Below are 26,599 nucleotides of genomic sequence, written 5' to 3'. Positions count from 1 at the left end.
TGGGGTATCTATAGATGTCCCAAATTCCAAAGAAACCCCTTAGATATACTATTCTTTTCTGGCCACCATTCTGTTTTCCTCCTCCTCCTCAGGGCCAGATCTAGTAATATGCTGCCTTTCTGGCTCTTCTTCCCTCTGATCTTCTGAGACCTGGTTTCTATACTCACGACCACACTCTTGATCACTAGCCGCTTTTGGCTCTGTTCAGTATCTGTCTTTAACTCTAAAGATTCTATTCTTAAGCATTTTCTTTTCCAAATACTGTAATTCAAATAGTATTTAAAGCAAAAACAGGAGCAAAAATATGTTTCATTCAGCTAAATCAGACTGTAAAAGAGAGTCATTTTATTAAAATTAAGTGTCCTAGGGGCGCCTGGGTGGCTCAGTCGGTTAAGCGTCCGACTTCAGCTCAGGTCAGGATCTCATAGTTCATGGGTTCGAGTCTTGTGTCGGGCTCTGTGCTGACAGCTAGCTCTGGAGCCTGCTTCGGAGTCTGTGTCTCCCTCTCTCTCTGACCCTCCCCTGCTCATCCTGTCTCTATCTCCCTCTCAAAAATAAATAAAACATTAAAAAATTAAAAAAAAAAAAAAGAAGAAGAGTAAGTGTACTAGAGTGAAACACCGTCATTTAACATGATGGTGTATGTGTGGCAGTGAAGCCTGAGGGGGAAGTTCCTAACCCCCTCTTCCTTCCAGTCCCTTGCTGGGATGACTCAACTACCAAAATAACCTTGTCCCAGAGCTGGAGACTGAAGGAGAGTTCTAACTTCGAGATCAATAGAAAAAGGAAGCAACCGTGGGGGCATCACCAGATGCCTAAGATGAAGACTGTAGAGAAGACCACACACGCATTCCTAAGGTCATGGAGTTTTTTGGAGTTTTTTTTGGGGGGTAGGGGGGAGCGTGCACAGCAAAAGCCAAGCGAGTTCACTAAGCAAGGATAGAGGAGTGTCCCTGCCACTATTGCGTAAAGTTCTGGGAAATTCCATTTATTCACCCTGATGCCAGAAACAAAGTGGAAAATTACAAAATAGGGATAAAGACAGCTCATACACAAGAAAGGCTTCCCCCAACACATGTCTCTCTAGAGGCCCCCACAAACCTGTAGCAAACACCCACCAGAGAAATAAATACTCTTATCTTCCACTTCCTGTCAATTTTCTACTGGTCAAAAGGCCCCAATATCCTGCTCCCGACATGCATTAAAGCATCCACAAACACTAAAAGAGCAGGCAAAAAACAATCCCACATCCTTTAAGAGAATGCAGCAGCCCAGAAGGATGGATTATAGTCAGCTCAGGCTGCTGTAACAAAAATACCATAGGGTGAATGGCTTACACAACAGTAATTTCTTTTCTTGGGAGGCTGAAGTCCAAGATCAGGGTCTGACCAGCAGTCAGTTCCTGGTAAGGCTTCTCCTCCAGGCTTGCAGATGGCTCCCTTCTCACAGTGTCCTCACGTGGTAGAGAGAGAGCAAGCTCTCTGGTGTCTCTTCGTATAAGGACATATCCTACTGGATCAGGATCCTATCTTTATCACCTAATTTAACTTAACTACTTCCACAAAAGTCCTAATCTCCAAATACACAGGGGGTTAGGATTTAATATATGTGTTTGAAAGACACATTTAGTCCATAGCAATGGACACCAAGCCAAACAACTACAATACTTGGTTACAAAATAAAACTCCAAATTAAAACATAATGCACAACACATGGAAGAATGTCACAAACATAAAGTGCAGTGAAAAAGACAAACACAAAATAATATGTACCATATGATTCCATTAATATGTTTAAAAAAAAAAAATGATCTACAGAGTTAGAAGTTAGGACAGTGGTTACCTTGCAGGGGAAGGGCAGACAGGTGATGAGAAGATAGAAGGGAAGCTTCTGGGGTTCAAGCCATAGTATAGTTTTGCCCTGGGTCATGGTTATACAAATGTGTTTACTTTGTGCTAATTCATCAAGGTGTATACTTATAATGTGGGCACTTTTTCTGGATGTATATTTCAATAAAGAAGTTTATTTTTTTTTAAGTCAATCACGACTCTTAAATAACTATAATGGAAAAAACAGTAGATAATGTTTAAAATTGAAAAATAAGAGCATGCTGTGTCAACTATACTTCAATAAAAATAATTTTTAAAGAATAAAAGCATGTTAAAGATATAAAAGTAAAACCTAAAGAATCCATTTATATTGTATACCTGAAACTAATGTAACACTGTATTTAAAAAACAGTGGAATTAGGGGCACCTGGGTGGCTCAGTCAGTTAAGCGTCCGACTTCGGCTCAGGTCATGATCTCACAGTTCATGGGTTCAAGCCCTGCATCAGTGCTGACAGCTAGCTCAGAACCTGGAGCCTGTTTCAGATTCTATATCTCCCTCTCTCGCTGCCCCTCCCCTGCTCACGCTCGCTCTCTCTCTCAGAAATAAATAAAACATTAAAATTTTTAAAAAAACCTGGAATTAAAAATAAAACTAAAAAAAAGAATGTTTAAAAGACTAAAAAGTAGGGGTGCCTGGGTGGCTTAGTCGGTTAAGCGTCCGACTTTCGCTTAGGTCATGATCTCGCGGTTCGTGGGTTCGAGCCCCGCGTCGGGCTCTGTGCTGACTGCCAGCTCAGAGTCTGGAGCCTGTTTCAGTCTGTGACTCCCTCTCTCTCTGACCCTCCCCTGGTCACGCTGTCTCTCTCTCTCCTAGAAATAAAAAAAAAATTAAAAAAAAAAAAAAAGACTAAAAAGTGGCTATCTTGGAAGATAAGGGAATGTAATCAAGGGGCACTTTAAAAATAAGCCTGTAGTCTTTAGACTGCATAATATATAACTTGAATAAATAAGTAAATGTAGGGCACCTGGGTGGCTCAGTCAGTTAAGCAGCTGACTCTTGATTTTTTTATATATATATTTTTTTAATGTTTTATTTATTTCTAGGAGAGAGAGAGAGAGAGACAGCGTGAGCGGGGGAGGGTCAGAGAGAGAGGGAGTCACAGACTGAAACAGGCTCCAGGCTCTGAGCCGGCAGTCAGCACAGAGCCCGATGCAGGGCTCGAACCCACGAACTGCGAGATCATGACCCAAGCGAAAGTCGGACGCTTAACCGACTAAGCCACCCAGGTGCCCCAGCAGATGACTCTTGATTTTTGCTCAGGTCATGATCTCATGGTTTGTGAGTTCAAGCCCTGCAGTGGGCTCTGTGCTTTCAGCTTGGGATTCTCTCTCTCCCTCTCTCTCTGACCCTCCCCCCCCCCATAAAGAAACTTAAGGAAAAAAAAAAACTAAATGAAAAGGTTTTTCATAACCATAATAAGGACATTTGGTTACAGATGGCATACTATCATCTCTCTTCTCCCAGCTGATGGCCCAACTAAAAAATACAGAATGACAAATAATGGCAAAGAGAATGAGAGAGGTACCATCAGTAGACAAGTGACTTTAAACGATTTCTGGAAGATAAAAATCTGAAGCACATGTAGCCGGGTGCACACAAGCCTAGAGTGTGCTCAAAGAAGGGCACAATCCATGAAAACCTTCAACTGAGAAAAATCACTCTGTGTTATGTGAAAGGTCCCAGGCTACATAAGAGCAACTTTCCTAGCGGCTACCAGAAGCTAGGTCGGGCAACTGACCAGCAGCTTCCATAAACCCCATCCTATGGAGATGGCTCTCAATTTGCTTCCTAGCGCTCCCCTCTTAAAAACATTAGCGGTATTCAAAAATCATCAGGTATACAAGGAAAGCCTATGACTTTTCCTAATACCCTCCTCCATATATCTGTTCAGGGAAAACACCAGGTAACTGAGTCTTCTCTTTCAAAAACAGAGACCACTGATTGTTGTTGGGTATGGTAATTACATTCTATAAAGCCACCGTGAACACTGAATCAGCAAATACCGAAGCACTGTTCCTAGAGGATATGAGGTTAGGCTCCTTTGGGACCCTGATCATAAAAATTTTCATCAACTGATCAATACATAGCCTTGTTTTATGTGTGTTTCTTTTTTAAGGACAACTTATTTACTACACATCATTGATTTGTTAACATTGAATTCTCAGCCAACAGCAGAACCTAGTTCACATCTGACTGGGGCTTATCTAACAAATGTGTTTTCTCATCAGGCACAGCACAGCCGTGCACTTACAAACACTGGCTGGGGGGCAACTGGGGGGCTCCCTCGGTTAAGCATCCAACTTCAAGCATCCAACTTTGGCTCAGGTCATAATCTCGCGGTTTGTGAGTTCAAATCTTGCATTGGTCTCTGCACTGATACTACAGAGCTTGCTTGGGATTCTCTCTCTCTCTCTGACCCTTCCCTATTTATGTGCCTGCTCACTCTCTCTCTCCGAAAATAAACTTAAAAAGCAAAAACAAAAACAAACACAAAACACTGGCTAGTACTTCAGCCCAGATGTTGAGGGCCATTTTAAACAGCAAAAATTGACAACAAAAAGCACAAAAATGCAAAATACATGGACTACACTGACCACAAAAAGAGCATTTGTTTATAGTATGAAAGCTGAAACAAGGCAGAGAATCATCACCTTGTTGGAGCTCAGCTGGGGATGCACACATTGGGCAATTCAAACTTTCTGATGCTTTGTGCATGTCCACAAATACTGCAAAAGCACCACAAGTATTGATTCTGGAATGACAAACAAATTGTAGTGAGTAGGTGAATTTGCAAATATGGAATTTGCAAATAAGAAAGATCAACTGTATCTGTCCCAGAGATGCGTAGTGGTGATGGTTACACAACAATGCAATTGTACTTAATCCCACTGACCTGTACAGTTAAAATGGTAGTTCTGTTATATTTTATAGTAAAATATAATTTAAAAAGTGTAACAATTGTGTGATTAAATGATTTTTAATTTGTACAAACGGGTTAAGTGAGGTTTTTCTCTTTTTCTGCACACCAACTATAAATACTCCACCTCCAGACTGTACTAAAACCAAGATGATCATTTTTATACTTTTTAGTTCTATCTGTTATTGGAATAGTAGACTCTCTTTTGCCCTCTGCTTGCTTCTATATCTACTACTATTAAGTTCCAACTAAAGCAAATTGTTCTGGGTATTAACACTTTATGACAGTCACTATAGTTGTTTTCAATAAATGTTCAATTAATCATGCCCCCTCCTGCCACCAAATTCCTACCTGCTGAGTTTTAGCACAGTATCAAAGAACAGTATTTGCAATCATCTGGAAGAGGAATTAAGATATATCCTCTTTTTTTTAGTTATAGTTTCTGTATGAGGCTAGATTTTCTTCATAAACTTGAACCAAAACAGTATACTGACAAAATCTGAATGCAGAAGAATATATGAAAAATCCAGCTACCTTCTATTAAGCCAGATACTAAAGAGATTTGCAAAAAATTAAAACAATGTCACTCTTCTCAATAATTAGTATTGGACAACAGGGTCTTTTTTCATAAAAATGTTATTTATATTAAATGTAATGGGTCTGTTATTACTTTAAATTAATATTTTAATTTTTTTAGTGTTAACTTCTAGTACAGTAAATATCAATATATATAACCCAGGTAACAAACAAAGACTTCTGGGGAGTCCTCACATTTAGAGGTTTAAAGGCGACCCGAGGCCCAAGGAGCAGGAAGACCGCGGCTCTCAGCGCAGCCACGCACAGCCTAGACTAACCCAACTGACAGGACCATGCGGAGGCCTGGAAAATGGCTCTGGATGAAATTCTGAGAGACAAAAACCAGGATACAAAGTTATGACCAAAAATATGTTGAAAAAACATGCATATAAATTGGAGAATATACAAAAATAAAAATGGCATTCAGAATATGGTCACTGTGGCATTTTTTCCTCTCTTATCTCCCAACTCTCTGAAGACTACCTTCACCCACACAAAAAGTTGGGACTAAAATATATCACCATTTATCTAAAGTCTCAAGAAGGTGAGCACATATCAGGTGGAAGAACTATGGTCTCATCATTCTTACGATAATGACAAATGGTAAACGAGGCTCCAGACCCAGTTTCCCTACGGCTCTCTGGTGTCTCCTCCAGTGCAGGAGGCAGGACACAGGTGTAAGCAGGTTAGCAACAGTCAAGACACGCAGGCAAAACTGCACAGTAACAAGCTGAGAAGACAACAGTGGGAAAGACAGTTCAATAATTTTCTGAAAGAGAACAGAGAAAACTATAACCAGAAACAACATGATTGCCCAGAGGCCTCCAAACTTGGGAGGTTCTGAGAAACCACAAGCCACATTGGAGCTACTGGGCTAATTGCAAGGTCAAAAGTCTGTATACACAAAGTCAAAATCTGCTCCCCAACCCAGCCAATAACCACTGGTTCCTTTCACTTTTTTTTTTTTCCGAAACCACTGGTTCTTTAGAGACTGAAAATTTATTCTGTGGAGAAGATGATGAGGTTCTGGACTCAAGTCAAGGTCAATGGACCCAGCAGAGGACAGGAATGAGGCATGGAGATGAAAAGGGAAATGGTCACACTGCCACTGAAGGTTGGGACCACCAGTTCCTCCCAGGCAGAATAGAGGATTCTTATCTAAAGAAACGAAATGGGGCACCTGGGTGGCTCAGTCGATTAAGCGTCCAACTTTGGCTCAGGTCACAATCTCACAGTTCGTGGGTTCGAGCCCCGCGTCGGGCTCTGTGCTAACAGCTAGCTCAGAGCCTGGAGCCTGCTTCAGATTCTGTATCTCCCTCTCTCTCTGACCCTCCCCTGCTCATGCTGTCTCTCTCTCTCTCTCTCTCTAAAATAAATAAAAACATGAAAGAAAGGAAGGAAGGAAGGAAGGAAGGAAGGAAGGAAGGAAGGAAGGAAGGAAGGAAGAAAGGAAGAAAGGAAGAAAGAAACGGAACGGCCCCAAGAAAAAAAATCTAAAGACACAGATATCTGGGGTCCTCCAATAAAAGCACCAACTTCCAAGAGGAAAGCTCTGAGGTCAAACATCCTATGCATGCAAACCCGGCTTCTGATCCGCTTCTGAGGGCTCCAACTTAAATACAAACAGATAACCACAGATTACCAGATTCCAAAGAAAGTCTCTGTATGAAAGTCAGTTACCAAGGAAGAATCCCAAAGAAAAGAGAAACAGTGCAGGGAGCAAAATCTATTAAAAACGAAAACAAAAAAGAGGAAAGCCTTTACTATCCTCACAGGGAGTTAACAGAAGAAACAGCATTCATGATCCCAGAACTAGATGCTATACAGACAAATAATCAGTGCACAAGAGCGAGCTGGAAGGAAGGGGAGGACATACATACATAGGGACACAAACACACACACACGCACAAATTTAACAGAAAGATGGGAAAATGAAATTAAAGACATCCCCCAGAAAATAAAATAGAAACAGATGGAGAACATTTTTTTCAAAAAAACAAAAAAACAAAGTTCTTTTCCAAGAGTTCCAGTCTCTGATTAATAAGAACTACAAAATAAAGACGTTTAAATAATAAATGAGACAAACTGAAAGGGTCCAATGAGCACCCAAGAACAATGAACGAAGACCAACTCCTTGGTACTTCACTGAAATTTCTGAACAGCAAGGATAAATGTGAAGAGTATAAAAAGCTTCTAGAGGGGAAGAAAAAGTCACAAACGCATGCCACTTACATTGTCACACTCTAACCTCGGCAACTACCAAGATCTGAAAACTCTTTACGACCTTAATTTTGAGTTTCTCACTTTGTAATCACCTCCTCTATCATTCCCACACACTCAATCTAGAACACCCGAGTGGTTCAGTCGGTTAAGCATCTGACTCTCAGTTTCAGCTCAGGTCATGATCTCACGGCTTCGTGACTTCATACCCTATATCTGGCTTTGCACTAGTAGTGGAGAACCTGCTTGGGATTCTCTCCCTCTCCCTCTGCCCCTCCCCCACTTATGCAGTCTCTGTCTCTCTCAAAATAAATAAACAAACTTATAAAAAATTAGAACTTCAATAACTATTTGAACTCACCAGGATCCATAATCCACTGGTCCCACCACCTTCTTATGGATTATCTTCCCTCTCGAGTTATTTCCTATTCAAATCTGTAGTCTTCATTGTAACCACTCCTTTAGATACTCCAAATCAATGCTATGCCCTTGCTTTGTTCCCAATTCACTACACTTACTGTGACAAAAACCCCAACCAACTACAAATGCCAGGCCTGTGTCTGGGTACCTGGATGTTGCTGAAGAGTGATTTCCAGCCCCGCTGCCTATCCCCACTTTAAATCCATGATCATTAACCTCAGGGAAGCCTTAAGGCCGCTTGGCAATTCAACTACATTCTTCTAGTCGCTCATTCTCTTGCTTGCCTGGTAATTACGAACCTCTCACATGTTTAACACCTCCTGTCTCCTTGATAATCACACTCTTAGCTGATGATCTTGCTTTCCATTTTACTGAAAAAATAGCTGCGATGAGAAGAAAACTTCCACAGGCTCCCACAGCACCATAAAGAGCCCCTCACACACACCCACACCAGCACCCTCTACCTTTCTTCTGTTTCAATGGAACAACTGTCCACATCAAGGCCAATTCCTCCACCATCCTCTCTCATTCACTCAAACTCTCTCTGATAGCACCATTTTCCCTTTCTGTCTGATTATCCCCATTAACAAACATGTTGGTATTTTACCCATCCTTTAAAAAACAGTTTGGCCTGAGAGCTCCCTGTAGCTACCCTTCTATATCTTCATTACATGATGGCAACATGAATCTTTACTCTTACAATTCAGAGGACTACGTCAAAGGAAAAAGGATATGTAATTTAAAAAACAGCAAAAACTTGCTTAATTTTGACGTCCAAAATGAGAGTCAAAAGGTGCCCAGATACAAGATATTATACAAATGTTACAGCATTCTCATAAAAACTAAGGAAAAAATTCCATTCACAACAGCAACAAAAATATTAAAATACCTTGGAATGAACTTAGGAATTATGTTAAACTATTCACCTACTCAACAAAATTTATCTGTAACCCCTTCGAAAAAAAATTATGCGAAACTTAGATGAAGAAAATTACAAACCCTGAGAACAAAAGTGAGACACCTTTCATATTCCTATACAGAAAGACTTGGTATCATCAAAATAGCAAATTTCCCTAAGATCAGTTTATAAATTCAACTAATTCCTATCAAAATTGATCTTACAAATCTTTTATAGGAAAAAAAATTGATCTTACAGAGTTTCCACTAAGACTATTTTTGGAACATGGCATCTTGATTCTAAAGTTAATTTAACACAGTAAATGGCAAGAAGAGGTATGAAGTTTTTTTAAAATAAGAATAATCTGCAGAGCACTTAACCTACCCTAAAACATCAAAATGTACAACACAAAGCTGCCATAATAAAATCACCACAGCATGGATGGTGACAAAAGACATATATGAGGATCTGGTAAGTGACAAGCAGGTATCTTCAACTGGGGAAAAGAACAGATGATCCCAGGACAAATGATAAACCACATAGGGGGAGAAGAAAAGTTAAATCCTTACATTTCGTATCAATCCCCCAAAATATATACCAAATGAATTAAACATTCAAATGGGGACCACAGAAGTATTTGAAGAAGATACAGAACCATTTTTTAAAATCTTGGGACAAAGTAAGTAAACCTTTCTTACCAAGTCACGAAACCCAGATTAGACATGAAACCCAGACAGATCAGACTGATGTATGAAACACATAATGGGTTTAAATCATTAAGATTTAAAAGAGAAAAGAAAATGGATAAAGGACACAAATAGGAAACTTATTTTAAAAGAAAATATGAATGACAAAAATATATGAAAATATCATCAATCTGTTACCAAAAAGCAACTTTCAAAAAAATACATTTTTTTGTCCATCAGATAAAAATGATCTATGTGGTACTAGTAAGGCTGCAGAAAAATGGATACTCTCAGTTTGATGATAATAAAATACTATAAAATTTTCTCAAAAGCAATTTAGCAGTACCTATTACAATATCAAATATTCATCCTTTTTTGACCCCAGATATCCACTTGTAGGAATTTATCCTACAGAAACACTTAAGCAGAGTAGAGAGTTATGTTAAGGAACTTTCACTGCATATGTTTATACAGTAGCAAAAAATCTGAAACCACTCACTACCGGCTCACAGGGATAAACCATGGTACCAACATACACACACAAGACAGAATGTGTCAGGTCTTTAAGAGCTAAGATTCAGACGCCCTCAAGTTTGTTGCTAAGAAAGTTACCATTATATCCATGAGTCCTTTTTTGTTAAAATAAACAAAAAGTTAATATCTATATAAAACACTGTGGGAATCTACACCAAACTGCTGAGAGTGATACTTTTTGAGGAAAGAAATTTCAAGGAACTTACACTTCCTACATAATGAATTTCTAGAATACAGAAACATAATTGTTACATTTTCTGTGATTCTGGGTGATACTTACAAGAGAAGGAAAAAAACGAGTAAAATAGTTTAATTCAAAGTTAAAAAAAAGAAGAAGAAAAAAAATCTTTTAAATTAAGCCACTCTGCTAGTCAGATTCAAGCATTTCTGGAGAACCTGCCAGATGTAAATAGAGTAGGCCTAACCGCAGCTAAGGAAAAAGAGAGAGGGTCTGTCTGGCCTGGCCCATTCCTCTTCCAACCCACCGTCTGCCCATGAGGAAACTGGCAGAACCACCTCCTAGAATTGTGGGGACTAATCTCAAGAGTCTTGCCTTGTTTCAGAAAGCTCTGCTCAGGGACAGCAAGGCAAGCCCCTCTGCTCATGCTGTTCACAGACTGGAAGAGCAGCCCAGAGATCTCAGTCAGTAACAAGGAGTACTGACCAGGGATTTGTCACCAAATTGGGATGGAATGTGAAGAGGCAAACTTTTGGTTCAAGTCTGTGTGGACCTATCCTTCCAGCCTTCTTCAACTCCCAGCACACACGGAAAGCAGAATATTGGAGGGCATGCTGCAGCAAACAGAGGCTGCTTCCAGACAGAATGACTGGCCCATGGCCCTGCTCCAGCAGCCCAAGGCATGGTGGGCTGCAGGTATCAAGGCCACGACACACCTGTAACACTGTCTTGGCACATCTATCAGGAGGCTCTGGTACAGGGAAAGCATTTCTTTAAAAAGCTTCCTTCAAAGCATCATTACAATCATTCAATATTTATTTCCTAAGCACCTACTCTGTGCCAAACACTGTGTTAAGTATGGCTATCTGCCCTAAAGACCAGAGGGGGAAGATGGGTAAACAAATAGTTCCAATATAATGTAAAGTGTGCTGAGGGGAAGTATAAGGAATTTTAACCTGAGTCCCATACCTGGGAAAAGGGAGTCCATCAACGACTCCTTCCCAGAAGAAGTGTTGCTACACAAAAGGGTAGAGCACAGAGACCTAAATGCAGGAAGTCAAAGAAGCAAAAGAGGTTCTGTGTTACACATGTGGAACATGAGGAGGGAGTCAATTTAGGAGTTTTAACAGATGTATTTTTGATAAATACAGAATGCAGTTGAGCAGAAAGCCAATCACCACAAAAGTCAGGAAAGCATATGCCTTCCTGTACAACAACCAATCAAACCTAAGCTATGAGAAAAGTTTCTTTGGGGAAATGAAGAAACTTCTTGAGCATAAAATCTATAAGAACATACAACACTAATGACCTACAAGTACTGTGAGTTTGTACATTAAGTTCAAAACAATTTTTATTCTGGTGGCAAAAGAATATTATTCTGGTGGCAGTTAACACTATACCCATTTTGGCAAAAGCCAATCGAACACTCATTGTAATACTGCATTTAAAGAAATGAGAAAGCAAAGGAACTCCCAGATAATTAGTATAAGTTTCTTGTTTTTAAAAACAATATTTAATTAGCTTAAAAATTAGCTCAAGTAATATAAATACATTGTCTTCCTCTCTCACATGGACCTGAGCAAGTATCATAATAGAAATTAAACTTAATATTTACCTCTCTGCCTGTAAGGATGTGTCTTGCCAATTTCACTTTTGCAAAATTCCCCTTGCCGATTGTTTTCAACAGTCTGTAGTTTCCGATGTGAGGTTGTTCATCTGCACAGGAAGCTATAGAGTTTCTACACCGAGCTCCAGAGCGCCCAGTGCGAGAGGTAACTTCTTGTCGCCCATCTCCATGTGACGTGTGCTACAATATAACATACACGAAAATAAGGAAATGAGAGAACACATGGTACCTGCCAAGTCTGAAGAGGCCCTAGTTGAAGAAACAAAACACCACTGCTTTAATTTTAATCCTAATGTATCTAGCACTTTAAAGGAATTTGCCCACGATATAAATTTATGAGGAAAACAATCAAATGCTGACAAGGAAAATATCAAGGGTTAAAGTGGGTGTTCAGAACGAAATGGGATATTTTCTGTATGTGGTTGTAACATAAAATAGGGGTAACAAGACTGCCTTATAGTCATAAAGAATGTAACTTTTCCATAAGCTATTAAATGCACCAGCAAATATGATCTTTCACCAGATCAGGACACTTCTGTGATTTATTCATTGCCACATCACTACTTAGTGAGAAATCCAAAGAGAATCTGGATTCCCAATTTCTTTCTACACTATGCTACCAAGTAATGTTTTTCAAGGAACAGCCTGACTAGAGAGCACAGGCGGTAACTTCTCTGACACAGGCTACAGCAACTTTTTTCTAGATCGGTCCCCTGAGGCAAGGGATACAAAAGTAAAAATAAACTATTGGGACTACATCAAATTTAAAAACTTCTGCAAAGCTAAGGATATAATCAACAAAACCTATGGAATGGGAGAAGATACTTGCAAATGATATATCTGATAAAGAGTTAATGTGAAAATATATAAAGAACTTATAAAACTCAACACCCAAAAACCAAATAATCCAGTTTTTTTAAAATGTGCAGAAGGGGTGTCTGGGTGGCTTAGTTGGTTAAGCGCCAGACTCTTGTCTTTGGCTCAGGTCATGATTGAGTTTCCTGAGTTCGAGCCCCGCATGGGTCGTGCGCTGAGAGTGCAGAGACTGCTTCAGATTCTCCCTCTTTCTCTGCCCCTTCCCCCTTCACTCACGGTCTCTCTCAAAAAAAAAAAAAAAAAAAAGTTTTAATTTTAAATAAAAACAAGAGAGAAGACATGCACAGACATTTCTCCAAAGACATACACTTGGCTGAGAGATACATGAAAAGATGCTCACCATCACTCTCACCAGGGAAATACAAATCAAAACTACAATGCAGTATCACCTTACACCTGTCAGAATGGATAAAATCAACAATCCAAGAAACAACAGATGCTGGTGAGGATACAGAGAAAGGGGAATCTCTTACACTGTTTGTGGGAATGCAAACTGGTGCATCCACTCTGGAAAAGACTATGGTGGGTCCTCAAACAGTTAAAAATAGAACTACCCTATGATTCAGCAATAGAACTAAGGGATAGGTACCCAAAGGATACAAAATACTAACTCGAAGGGATACATGCATCCTGATGTTTATAATGAGTCAGGATACAGAAGCAGCCCAAGTGTCCATTGATCGATGAATGGATAAACACATGGTATATGTATGTATGTCTACACACACACACACACACACACACACACACACACACACTCAGGAATATTATTCAGCCATTAAAAAAAAAAGAATGAAACCCTGCCATCTACAACAACACAGATGTAGACAGTATAGTGCTAAGCGAAATTAAGTCAGAGAAAGACAAATAAACCATATGATTTCACTCACATGTGGATCTTAAGAAACAAAGGAGCAAAGAAGGGGAAAAAAAGAGAGGCAACCCAAGAAACAGACTTAACCATAGAGAACAAACTGATGGTTACCAGAGGGGAGGTAGGTTAGAGATGGGTAAAGTAAGTGATGGGATGAAGGAGGGCACCTGTTGGGATGAGCACTGGGTGATGTATGGAATTGCTGAATCACTATATTGTACACCTGCAACTAATATCACACTATTTGTTAACTATACTGGCATTAAAATAAAAACATTTGTTAGATGAAATACTCAATATGCTCCCTAAAAGAGTCATACACACCTCTAACCATATTAACTACAAAGGTACTAGAATCACAAATGCCCAATGTATACAATTCTCTATGTGTAAGTATCCAGCCGCCTCACACTTCCTTTTGCCCCACATGTGCTCAAGAGGTGCCATGACCCACTGCCTGCCTTTCAGGGCACTACTCTCTCACCACACTCATACAAACACTTGCAATCTCCTCTGTTCTTTTCTTTTTTCTAATTTTTTGTCCAGGAAAATGTCTCTTCTTTCTCTTGCTCTCTCATTAACTGCAGATCAAAACAAGGGTAAATATAACTGATAAACATAAGAAACTCCATTGTAATACACGTATGAAGGGAAAAGGAAAAACAAGTGCTTTAAAGTGAAAGCTTAGGGGCGCCTGGGTGGCTCAGTTGGTTAGGCATCCGACTTCGGCTCAGGTCATGATCTCACAGTTCGTGGATTCGAGCCCTGCATTGGGCTCTGCGCTGATAGCTCAGAGCCTGGAGCCTGCTTCGGATTTTGTGTTTCCCTCTCTCTCTGACCCTCACCCGTTCAAACTCTGTCTCTCTCTCTCTTTCAAAAATAAACATTAAAAAAAAAAAAGTGAACGCTTAAAAATTTGTGCCACTGATTCTGAAGTCTTCAAGGATGTCTTTTTTTCAGAACTTCCATATTAAACTACTTTCTCATATTAAATTATTTCTCCCTCATGTAGGTTTTAGGATAGGTTCACTTCTGTTATACTCAATTATCACATAATAGTGCATGCAAACATCAATCTCTGTTTTTTTAAATTTACTTAAAGAGAGAAAGAAACAGTGAATGTGCATGCGAACAACAAACTCTATGTTTTTAAAAAAAATATTTAGAGACCGTGAGTGTGTGTGAAAGTGGAGGGGCAGAGAGACGAGAGAGAATCCCAGGCAGGCTTGGCATTTCAGTGCAGAGCCGATGCAGGGCTTGATCCCACTATGTCAAGATTACAACCTGAGCCAATATCAAGAGTCAGACACCTAACAGACTGAGCCACCCAGGTACCCCTCTATGTTTTTACTGTAATTGGATATTCTAAGTAAAACAGGCTTTTATGAACCAGTTATAAATCTAAGCAATTTGTAACACTGTTCCTGTAACAAAAAGGATTCTAATTTCCAAATGAGAATTTTGGGGGGAAAACCCTATTTATAAATGAGGATCTGTTTATCAAAGAAAAAACTAAAGGGGAGCCTGAGTGGCTCAGTCAGCTGAGCACTTGAAACCTGCTTAAAGATTCTTTTTCTCTCTCCTTCTGCCTCTCTCCCCTGCCCATGTTCTCTCTCTAAAATAAAAACAAAAGACATTAATGTTTGTTTATTTTTTGAGAGACAGAGTGTGAGTGGAGAAGGGGCAGACAGAAAGGGAGACAATCCAAAGTGACTCTAAGATCTGAGCTGTCACCACAGAGCCAGATGTGAGGCTTGAATTCATGAACCGTGAGATCATCACCTGAGCCAAAGTTGCTCATCTAACCGACTAAGCCACCCAGGCACCCCAATAAAATTTTTAAAGAAAGAAAGAAAGGAAAAAAAAAAAAACTAGAAAGGGGTGGGTAGCTCAGTCCATTGAGTGTCTAACTTCGGCTCAGAGCAAGATCTCACATTTCATTGGTTCGAGCCCCATGTATGGCTTTGTGCTAACAGAGCAGAGCAGCTTTGGATTCTCTGACTCCCTCTCCCCCTGCCCTGCCCTGCTCAGTCTCTCTCTCTCTCCCCCAACCCAAATAAACAAACAAAGTAAAACTAAAGCAGCAACTAAGTTGTGACACAAGGGCTTGTATTATGACACAGGGCAGGTACACTTGTTGACACAGGCATGTCCTCTTCTGATGCAAATTTTGTACATCATCTAGAGTGTGGTTTTAAAAGAATTTTGGTAACTATATTTATTATATGTTTATTTCCAAACTAGATTTTAGTTTCATGAAAACCTGTTTTATTCCTTAAATCTTGAACAATAGCTGGCACAGAACAGGTACTTAATAAATAAATATTAGAATGACAACAGAATAACAAAATACTAATCACTGTAGTGCTTAGATGGTTATTATGGCAGATTTCTCTTTTCTACCTTCCAAAGAGAATTTTCTACTGTTCATTCAAATATTTACTGCGTGACACAGTAGGTTTTACGTATGTATATATGTGCCAGGCTCTGTTTTGGGAACTGGAAACACCACAGGACATAAAACAAAGTCCTGTCCCCGCGAACTATGTATCAAGTGGTTTTACTATTTACACAACAAAAATAAGTCATTAAAACTATACTATTGGTCAAAATTTGGGTTAAAAAAGCTTTTGTAATATACAAGTATTTTCTAATTTACATGTTTTATACATTCATAAATTCAGCTTTTCATACATTAAGTTTTCTAGAGGCACAGTTAAATGAAAACATTAACTTACATCCAAGTCAACTGTCTTCTATTACACATAAAATAGGAATATTGAAAGAATCTTAAGATTCACAGGCATCCAATGTTTGTAACTTTGCTTACTCTTACGCCGCAATCTACTTATAATTAAAGAGTAACTCCTTGGTATCCACCAGATGTAACCTTCAGGAGGAAAAGGATTTTTGTCTGTTTTGTTCATTATTAGATATTCCCAGAATTTGGGAGCAGTGACTGACACAGGTAGCTGTGCAATACTTTGTTGATGAATGTTAAATGAATTCGGGGTCCTCTGTAATCTAATCCATTTCTCCTTTCTTGCTGTATCATCTAGTATTCTCTAGAATCGTCCGGTCCCTCGGTTTGAATGCCCTTTCTTCTCTTCAAACCTAAGATTCTAACTCATCCCCTTGTTTGGATCACTTGTCACCATCTTTATGAAGCGTCCGGTGACTCTTCCTGCATCTCACCAGATTCTTTTTCTTCTCCTTTGGGTTCCAGGGGTACTTTGTTTGTATCTATATTATGCTACTTTGTTGTACACAATACTATAAGCCACCATATTAGCTCTTCTGCTTTTGAGTTTGTGGAGGATTTCACTGATTTCACAGAGAAACTCAAACCCTCTTCCCTCATTTGAGTTGGCCCAGCCATGTCCCTAAGTTTAGCCAATGACTTCCAAGTGAAAATGACATGCCATTCCCAAGCAAAAGCATTATTTGCCAGTGCTTATCTTCAGTCATTTTCTGCCTTCCTGAATCCTGAGCATTGCCCAAAGACAGAAGTCCACAGGGCCAAATCATCCTGGACAGGAAGAGCAATCTTCATGGAGCCAAAAAGCCCTGAAGCAAACTGTTTAAGCAAGGGTTTTTACTGTGTTAAATCACTAAGATTTTGATTGTGTATGTTACTACAGCATAATTCAACCTAAACTAATACACAAGCAAGCAAATAAACAATAATACAAACCAGAAAGAAACCTGCATTTCCCCATTTTTTTTTTGTTTTTTTTTTTAATGTTTTATTTATTTTTGAGAAAGAGAGAGACAGAACACAAGTTGGGGAGGGGCGGAGAGAGAGAGGAAGACACAGAATCTGAAGCAGGCTCCAGGCTCTGAGCTGTCAGCACAGAGCCCGATGTGGGGCTCGAACCGACAAACTGTGAGGTCATGACCTGAGCCGAAGTTGGTCACTCAACCAACTGAGCCACCCAGGCGCGCCACCCCATTAGATTATAAACTCATACAAAAGATCGAAATATCTGATGTTTGTTAAATTACAATAGGGTTAAACTTAGTATATGTAGTTTGATGTTTCCTTACATAAAGTTCTTAAATTAAAAAAATCTAAGGAGGGGGAGGGGTGCCCACCTGGCTCAGTGGGAAGAGAATGCAACTCTTGATCTCCAGGTTGTGAGTTCAAGCCCCAAGTTGTGTGTAGAGATTACTTAAAAATCTTTAAAAAAATAAATCTGGGGCGCCTGGGTGGCTCAGTGGGTTAAGTCTCCAACTTCAGTTCAGGTCATGATCTCACAGTTCATGAGTTAGAGCCCTCTGTCAGGCTCTGTGCTGACAGCTCAGAGCCTGGAGCCTGCTTCAGATTCTGTGTCTCCTTCTTTCTCTGACTCTTCCACACACGCACTGTCTCTCTCTCTCTCAAAAATAAACATTGGGGCGCCTGGGTGGCTCAGTCAGTGAAGCACCAGACTTCAGCTCAGGTCATGATCTCACAGTTAGTGAGTTCAAGCCTCACACTGGGCTCTGTGCTGACAGCTCAGAGCCTTGAGCCTGTTTCAGATTCTGTGTCTTCCCTTCTCTCTGCCCCTCCCCTGTTCATGCTCTGTCTTTCTCTGTTTCTCAAGAATGAATAAACGTTAAAAAAAGTTTTAAGGTAAAAATAAACATTTTAAAAAATTAAAATAAACAAATAAATAAACAAATCTAACCTGGCAATCAAAAAGAATGAATCCTGGGGTGCCTGGGTGGCTCAATCGGTTGAGCCTCCGACTTCCACTCAGGTCACAAACTCACGAGCCCCACGTAGGGCTCACATGATTTCACTCATATGTGAAATTTAGGAAACAAAATACATGAATATATAGCAAGGGGGAAAAAAGAGAGAGGAAAGCAAACCATTAGAGACTTTTAACAACAGAGCAAACAACCTGAGGGTTGATGGGAGTAAGGTGGGTGGTAAATAGGCTAAACAAGTGATAGGTATTAAGGAAGGCACTTGTGATGAGCACTGGGGGATATATGTAAATGATGAATCACTTAATTCTACTCTGGAAACCAATACTGCACTACATGTGAACTAACTAGATTTTTTTTTTAATTTTTAAAAATGTTTTATTTATTTCTGAGAGAGAGAGAGACAGCATGAGCAGGGGAGAGTCAGAGAGAGAGGGAGACAGAATCCGAAGCAGGCTCCAGGCTCTGAGCTAGCTGTCAGCACAGAGCACGACGCGGGGCTCGAACCCATGAACCCTGAGATCATGACCTGAGCCAAAGTGAGACGCTAAAACGACTGAGCCACCCAGGTGCCCCATAACTAACTAGAATTTAAATAGAAATTTGGGGGGAGGGGATCTAATATGTTTAACTTAAAAAATTTTTCTCTCAAAACAGAAACAAATTATCAGGGATACTGGCATACAGTTTTCTGGTAGTGTCTTTTTCTAGTTAAACCTGATTTCTTAAGTAGGCTTCTCAAATTTCAGGTTTGTGCTTTACCAGAGAGATACAAAAGCAAACCTGGAACCATATTTAACTATGTTAAAAAAAAAATTAAAGATTTTTTTTTTTGGAGGGTGTATGGATGTCTAAGGTATGTTCTAATTTGTGTCTTGGTTATATAATAATTTAAATTACACGGTTCTTACTTTTGGATCATTTTTAAGAAGAACTATTATGTATAACATAAGATGGAATGCATTCCCCATTTATTGTTCTTACTGCTTCTTACATTAGTGTTGATATGGGCCTGTAACAGTTAGTAGTGCTTCTGCTTGCCCTTCATTTTATGCAGCCCATGCTTCTATCAATGGCCCTAAAGAAAAATTGTTTCTAGGAGAGCCTGGGGAGCTCAGTCAGTTAAGCATCCAACTCTTGGTTTCAGCTCAGGTCATAAGCTCAGTTCATGAGTTCAGGCCCCATGTCAGGCTTTGTACTGACACCATGGAGCCTGCTTGGGATTCATTCTCTCTCTCTCTCTCTCCCCCTCTCCCTCTCTTAAAATAAATAAACTTAAAAAAATCATTAAGAAAGAAAGAAGTTTCTAATCTTATAGCACTCAACGTGCTATACTAAAGAATTAAACAAATAATTCTGAATTCTTGTACTAGTAGCCAATTATTTCATGCATAGGGGTTTTTTTTTTCCTCCCGAAGGAGCCAGTAAACAACCTGAGGACAAAAATGTTATAGAATTCTTCAGTGCTCATATTACATTTTGTGGCAGCACTAAGCATGTAACAGGTACACTAAGCTATTAAATTTAAATCTTTAAAGGAGTCCTGAACCTTCTCTCTCCCATAGAGTAGAGATGATACCACTTCATCCACCATGAAAATTAGAATATGTACACTGCTACTGAAAATAATCAGAAGTAAGACAAAGACAGGAGATTATTAACAAATTCATAAAGTGTCCATTTGCAAACTAAAACCTTTACTGCAGAACACTTACATTTCCAGGTAATATACCTGGAGAATGGAGTAATCACTATAGTTATCTACTCAATATCCATTTCTCCCTTTTTCATCAACAAGAAAAGCTGGCTGGCTATTTGGTGAGGCAACAAGACCAACTAAATACTTGTTTTCCTCAAACGTTTCTGCAGCTAGGGGCACCTGGGTGGCTCAGTCAGTTGAGCATCTTTGTTCTGGCCAGTGCTCATTAATGAAAGCATAACGGTGGGGGGGGGGTAAGGGGGGGTTTTGGGAAAACCTTTTGTTTCTCACAAAGGGGAACAGATACACCTGTACAGTCCCTTCCTCCTTCCTCTTGCCTTCAATACAACCATAATTGAAGTTGTAGAAGTTATCTTGCAGCCAAAAGGTCTCAAACATAAAAGAAAAGACAAAAGTTTTTGTTTTCATTTTAAGTAGGCTTCACAAGCAACACAAAGCCCAATGCGGGGGCTTGAATTCACTATCTTGAGATCAACATCTGAGCTGAGATCAAGAATTAGAAGAAGCTTTAACTGCCTGAGGCACCCAGGCACCCCAAGACAATAGTATTTTTAAAAACCACCAGCTCTGGGGCACATGGGTGGCTCAATCAGTTGAGCATCCAACTTTGGCTCAGGTCAGGATCTTGAGGTTGGGAAGTTTGAGCACTGCATCAACCTGTGGCTGTCAGTGTGCAGCCGGCTTGGGATCTTCGGTCCCCCTCTCTATCTGCCCCTCCCTCAAAAATAAATAAAATCGGGGGGGAGTGGGGGCAGGGTGCCTGAGACTCTTGGTTTCAGCTCAGGTCGTGACCTTATGGTCTGTGGGATCCAGCCCCATGATGGGCTTTTGCGAGACAGTGCAGAGCCTGCTTGAGATTCTCTCTTCCCGTCTCTCTCTCTCTCTCTGTCCCTACCCTTCAATCAAAAGTAACAAACATTAAAAAAAAGTATTAAAAATATATTTAAATACAAATAAAACCACCAACTCCAATATTATACTGCTGAACCAAAGCTAGAAACTATGTATATTTCTTTTGTGAGAAAAGCAAACCCCTATTTGGTTAAGCCATTATGTTAGAGTTTGATACTTTCAGTCAAAGCACTACTAACTGTTACAGGATTTTATCAACACTAATATAAGACGCAATAAGAAAAATGAATGGAGGAGTAACTGCATGGCTCAGTCAGTTAAGTCTCCAATTCTTTATGTTGGCTCAGGTCATGATCCCAGTTTATCGGGAGTGAGCCCTAGGTTAACTCTGCACCAAGCATGGAGCCTGCTTGGGATTCTCAAGGACGGAAGGAAGGAAGGAAGGAAGGAAGGAAGGAAGGAAGGAAGGAAGGAAGGAAGGGAGGGAGGGAGGGAGGGAGGGAGGGAGGGAGGGAGGGAGGGAGGGAGGGNGGGGAGGGGAGGGGAGGGAGGAAAAGAAAGAAAAGAAAAAAGAGAAGAAAAGAAAAACACAAGAAAATCCTACCATTTGCAACAACATGGATAGATCTTGGAAGGTATTATACTAAGTGAAATAAATCAGAAAAAGACAAATACTGTATGATCTCACTTACATGTGGAATCCAAAAGCAAAACAAAAACAAGAAAACAAACCCAAACGCAAAGAAAAAGAGATCAGAATTATGGTTTCCAGAAGATATGGGTAGGGAAGGGGGATCTGGGGGAAGAAGGTCAAAAGGTACAAACTTGCAATTATAAGGTAAATAAGTACTAGGGATATAATGTACATCATGGTTGCTATTGCTAACACTGCTATAGGATATACAGGAAAGTCATTCAGAGTGTAAATACTTTAAAAAAAAAAAAAGAGGGTAAATCCTAAGAATTCTTATCAAAAGGAGAAATTTTTTTCCTTTAATAATTTCTTCTTTTTCTTTTTATTAAATCTGTATGAGAAGATGGATGTTAGCTGAACATACTGTGGCAGTCATTTTACAATGGACATAAATCAACGGACATAAATCAAACTAATATCTTAAACTTATACAGTGAGGTATGTCAATTACTTCTCAATAAAACTGGGGCGGGGGGGGGGGGAGATCAGGTTTAAAAAAAACCAACTTTACACTATGTTTCAACTCTTCCTGAATAAACCTTGGTCCCTTTTGTAAAACACAAGAGGTGCCCATGTATCCTTTCTAATTCTTAAAATAACAAGCCACCTCCTTAACACAAGGGCAGGCTTTTCAAATGTAAACAAATCTACAAAGCTAAATTGTAACAATAAAGGGCTGTCCCCCATGTATTTTGTACCTTAGAAATACTCATAAAATCAAATTTGACTTTTGAAAGCAGCAGGGCAATCATTTCATTCACTGCAGAAAAAAATATTTGATAAGATTGAACAATTTGTGATTTAAAAAACTGGTAGCAAACAACAAACAGAACAGGACTTCCTTACTTTGATAAAAATCATGGACCAAAAACCTTCAGAGCAAATATTACACTAATGGAGAAACTTTAGAATCATTTCTTGAAAATCAGAAACAAGACAAAGTTGCCTATTATCACTACCATTATTTAACATAATACTAAAAGTTATAGCAAATACTTTAAGAAAAAAGTTGTAAGAATCAGAAGGAAAGGGATAAAACTGCCACTGTTTACAGATGATATGATCTACTTACAAACCAACAGAATCAGAAATACCACTGGAACTCATGAGAGTTTGGCAAGATACAAAATCAAACTACAACATTTCTCTACACTGGCAGTAACCTGCCACAAAATTTAACAAAAAAAAAAAAAAAACCTTATAAATAAAACCAGATAAATAAAAATAACCGTATCAATAAAAACTATAAAGCGAGTAGAAACTACCTTAGTCAAGAAAACATACAAGCTCTCTGAAGAAAGCTTTACATTTATAACCAAAGACATAAAAGATATTCAAATAAATGGAAATTTCATGTTCATGGATAGATAACCATAAATTCTACCCATATTAATCTGCAATTTCAATTAAAATTTCCAGTCAGTAGTTAAGTATTTTTTTTAATGTTTATATATTTTGAGAGAGAGAGTGTAAGCAGAAGAAGGGGCAGAGAGAGAGGGAGACAGAGAATCCGAAGGTGGCTCCGTGGTCAACACAAAGCCAGACTCAGGGCTCAAACCCACAAACCATGAAATCACGACCTAAGCCAAAGTCAGACAGATGCTCAAACCGACTGACCCACCCAGGTGGCCCAAGTAAAAATTTTTAAAATTTTCTAGTAATTTTAATCTTACTCTGAAGTTTACATGGATGAGTAATTGCCAGGTCAGCCTTGAAAAAAGAGTTTAAAAAAAAAAAGGCTCAGAAACAAAAAGTGATCTAAGTTAGTTAACATAAGGACAACAAAATATATCTCTATCATGTACCCTTTGATAGCATGCACTGAGAGAGACACATCTTTTCTGTGGTATTCTTATCAAAAATACATAACCTTAATTTAACTGTGAAAAAACATCAGACAAACTTATATTAAGATATCAAAAAATAGCTGACCAGTACTCATCAAAACTGTTAAGGGCGTGCAAGACAAAGACAGAGGAACCATTGCAAATTGGAGAAGACTAAAAACAAACAAGCAAACAAACAAACAAACTGGAGAAGACTAAGGAGACACAATAACTAAATGCAATGTGGGATCTCTGATTAGACCCTAGAAGAGAAAAAGAACCTTGAAGAAACACTGGTGAAAATTCAAGTAAATTCTGTAATCATCATCATCAACAACAGTATCAGACCAATATAAATTTTCTGGCTTTCATAACTGAACTGTGGTTATGAAGTTAACATTGGGGGAATCTGAGTGAAACCATACATGAACTCTGTATTACTTTGGCAATTTTTATTTAAGTCTAAAATTATTTCAAAGTAAAAAAGTTCAATAGATAAGATATATAAATAGATATACAGATTAAGAAGATTAAGATAGACTGTGAAACCACAGTAATTAAAAAGAACAGAAAACCTACGGGGTATGGGCACAATGGAAAAACAGACCTATGCACCAGCTAAATGACATGAGTACATGGGAACCTTAAGATACAATGAAAGGGGCCCAATAAACCAGAGGGGAAAGGACAGATTGCAGAGAAGACAGCTATGGGAAAACCAGTTCACCTCACCAGCCTATTGGGGGGGGGGGGGGGATGAAACTAGATCCCTACCAAAGACAGGCTATGTCGCAAGGGATTAAAAACATACACGTGAAAGGTAAAATGATAAAAGGTTAATAAATGAAATATAAGAGAATATCTTTGTGATCCAGGTATTTAAGTAAAACTTCACAAGCACAAACACAAGGCAAAGTTTATGTTGGTTACACCAAAATTAGCAATTTGTTCAATGAAGGGTATTATAGAAAGATGACAGAAGATAGTGTAATGTCTACAACCTATATCAGATTAACATCTAGAAAGTCAAGAATACCTAAGAATCAACAAGAAAAAGACAACTCAAAAGAAAAATGGACAAAGGAAAAACAGCCCCAAAAGCCAAAGTATATATAGAGCCAATAGAAATCAAAGAGAAATACAATTTTACAATAAGATATTACATTATACTTAACAGGCTGGTAAAAAAAAATTAAAGCTGGATAATGCTAAATGTTGGCAGGGACCAGGGATACCATGAACTACTGGCAGGAGTGTGGACTGAGTTAGCCACCCAGAAGGACAAGTTCTGGACCTACCTGTATGTCCTGTGAAAGAGCAAGTCCACTCCCAGCTACCCCAAGAAAGTCTTACACAGCTCCATACGGGACATGAATGAAGATATTCACAGTAGTATTTTGGGGGCTGCAGGAGGTGGAATGTCTAATCCTGTTGAGCAGACAGGTCAAGTATGGTAGATAGATGCATCCCACAGCCTACTAAGCAGTGGTCAAAAACAGACTAGACTCATAGATGAGGCAGATACAGTATTTACATGAGGTGCCAAATGTATACTTTGTAAGAGCACATACGTGTACACACAATACATCATATTAAACAAAAAAACCCACAGTCACTCTTGGAAGGGTATGTGAAATGATTAACAAGAATAAATAAAACAAGAGAAGGGCTTCACACTGACCTATAAAGATAATGTGGGGGCAAGTGGGTGACTCAGCCGGTTAAGTGTCTGACTTCAGCTCAGGTCATGATCTTACGGTACAGGATTTTGAACCCTACATTGGGCTCTGTGCTGACAGCTCAGAGCCTGAGCCTGCTTCAGATTCTGTGTCTTCCTCTCTTTCTCTGCCCCTCCCCTGTGCACACTCGGTCTCTCTCTCGAAAATAAACATTAAAAAAAACAAAAAGATAATGTGACTTTTTGCAGCTGAGTTTATAAAAAAGTTTCTAATATGAACAGAAATGGGAAACTATTGCTCTTTATATCCATAAATTCAGTGAAATTGGTTTCATTTTTAATAAAACATTATTATTGCTGTTAACAGATAAAACTATCATAAAAATGAAACAGACTAAAAATAATTTACTTGTCTAATGCCCAAAAGGACTACAGGCACAAATAAATTGTGGCTAAAGAAAACTTGCACTCAGTAGCTTTTGACCAGTTAACTATAGGCTAAGCAACTTTTTTTAAAATGTTTTTTTTATTTATTTCTGAAAGAGACAGACAGTGCGAGCAGGGGAGGGTCAGAGAGAGGGAGATACAGAATCCGAAGCAGCCTCCAGCCTCTGAGCTAGCTGTCAGCACAGAGCCAGATGTGGGGCTCCAACCCATGAACCATGAGATCATGACCTGAGCTGAAGTCAGATGCTTAACCGACTAAGCCACCCAGGCAGCCCTAAGTAACTATTAAGTGCCAGGCACTACAAAATGATGAAATAAAGTATGGTGCCAAACTTTCAAGGTACTCCTAACCTAGCTAAGGAGCTAACATGGGGCATAATAACTAACACAAATGGCAATCCCCACACCACTGAGAAAATCAGAGAGTAGGTATTCTAAGTGCCATCTGGTACATATAATGTGAGCTATGTATTTGATTCTCAATTTTCTAGTAGAAACACTAAAAAACATCAATAATTTGCTTAACCCAATATCTCAAATATTTCAACATATAACATAAAAGATTTAGAGCATATTCTTTTTTTCATACTGTCTTTGAAATTTATATATATTTTGTCCTTACAGAGGCGCATTTCAAGTGGTCAGTAGCCACACGTGTCCAGTAGCTACCGTGTGGGATAATGTGGTGCTAAACACTCCAAGGAGGTAATCACATTTGAGTGGGATGCAGGGAAAAAAGGTATCTTAGAGATGAAGGGACAGCCTTTAAAGGATAAGTAGCAGAGTTCTACCAGAAGACAAAGGTTATTTCAAGTCAGGCCTATCACAAGGAAACCTAGGAAAACAGGGGATTGGGGAAATGCCCTCCCAACCCGCAACCTGCACGTCGAACCACTTTCATCTCTCAAAACTCTCTCACTTCATGGGTCACTAACACTGGAGGGAGGCGGGGTGGGGGGAACGCTTCAGTTCCTTGGGCTGACAATTTAT

The 26,599-nt window shown here is 39.3% G+C and overlaps 1 protein-coding gene across 6 annotated transcripts in view; it reads right to left on the bottom strand.

Annotated features, from left to right (window-relative positions):
* Nucleotides 1-26,599, bottom strand: part of MARK3 (microtubule affinity regulating kinase 3) — a 115,088-nt gene that overhangs the window by 77,758 nt on the left and 10,731 nt on the right. For all 6 annotated transcript variants that reach the window (XM_039255811.1, XM_039255813.1, XM_039255812.1 and 3 more), the window contains exon 2: nucleotides 11,936-12,127. In XM_039255811.1, the coding sequence (XP_039111742.1) occupies nucleotides 11,936-12,127 (192 nt within the window). The remainder of the gene's footprint in view (nucleotides 1-11,935; nucleotides 12,128-26,599) is intronic.

The sequence above is a fragment of the Hyaena hyaena genome, unplaced genomic scaffold (genome assembly GCF_003009895.1).
Source record: "Hyaena hyaena isolate Hyena2069 unplaced genomic scaffold, ASM300989v1 scaffold_546, whole genome shotgun sequence".
In the NCBI taxonomy this organism is placed as follows: domain Eukaryota; kingdom Metazoa; phylum Chordata; class Mammalia; order Carnivora; family Hyaenidae; genus Hyaena; species Hyaena hyaena.
Note: the sequence above shows the minus strand (reverse complement) of the source record. Positions and strands in the feature narration are given on the sequence as shown.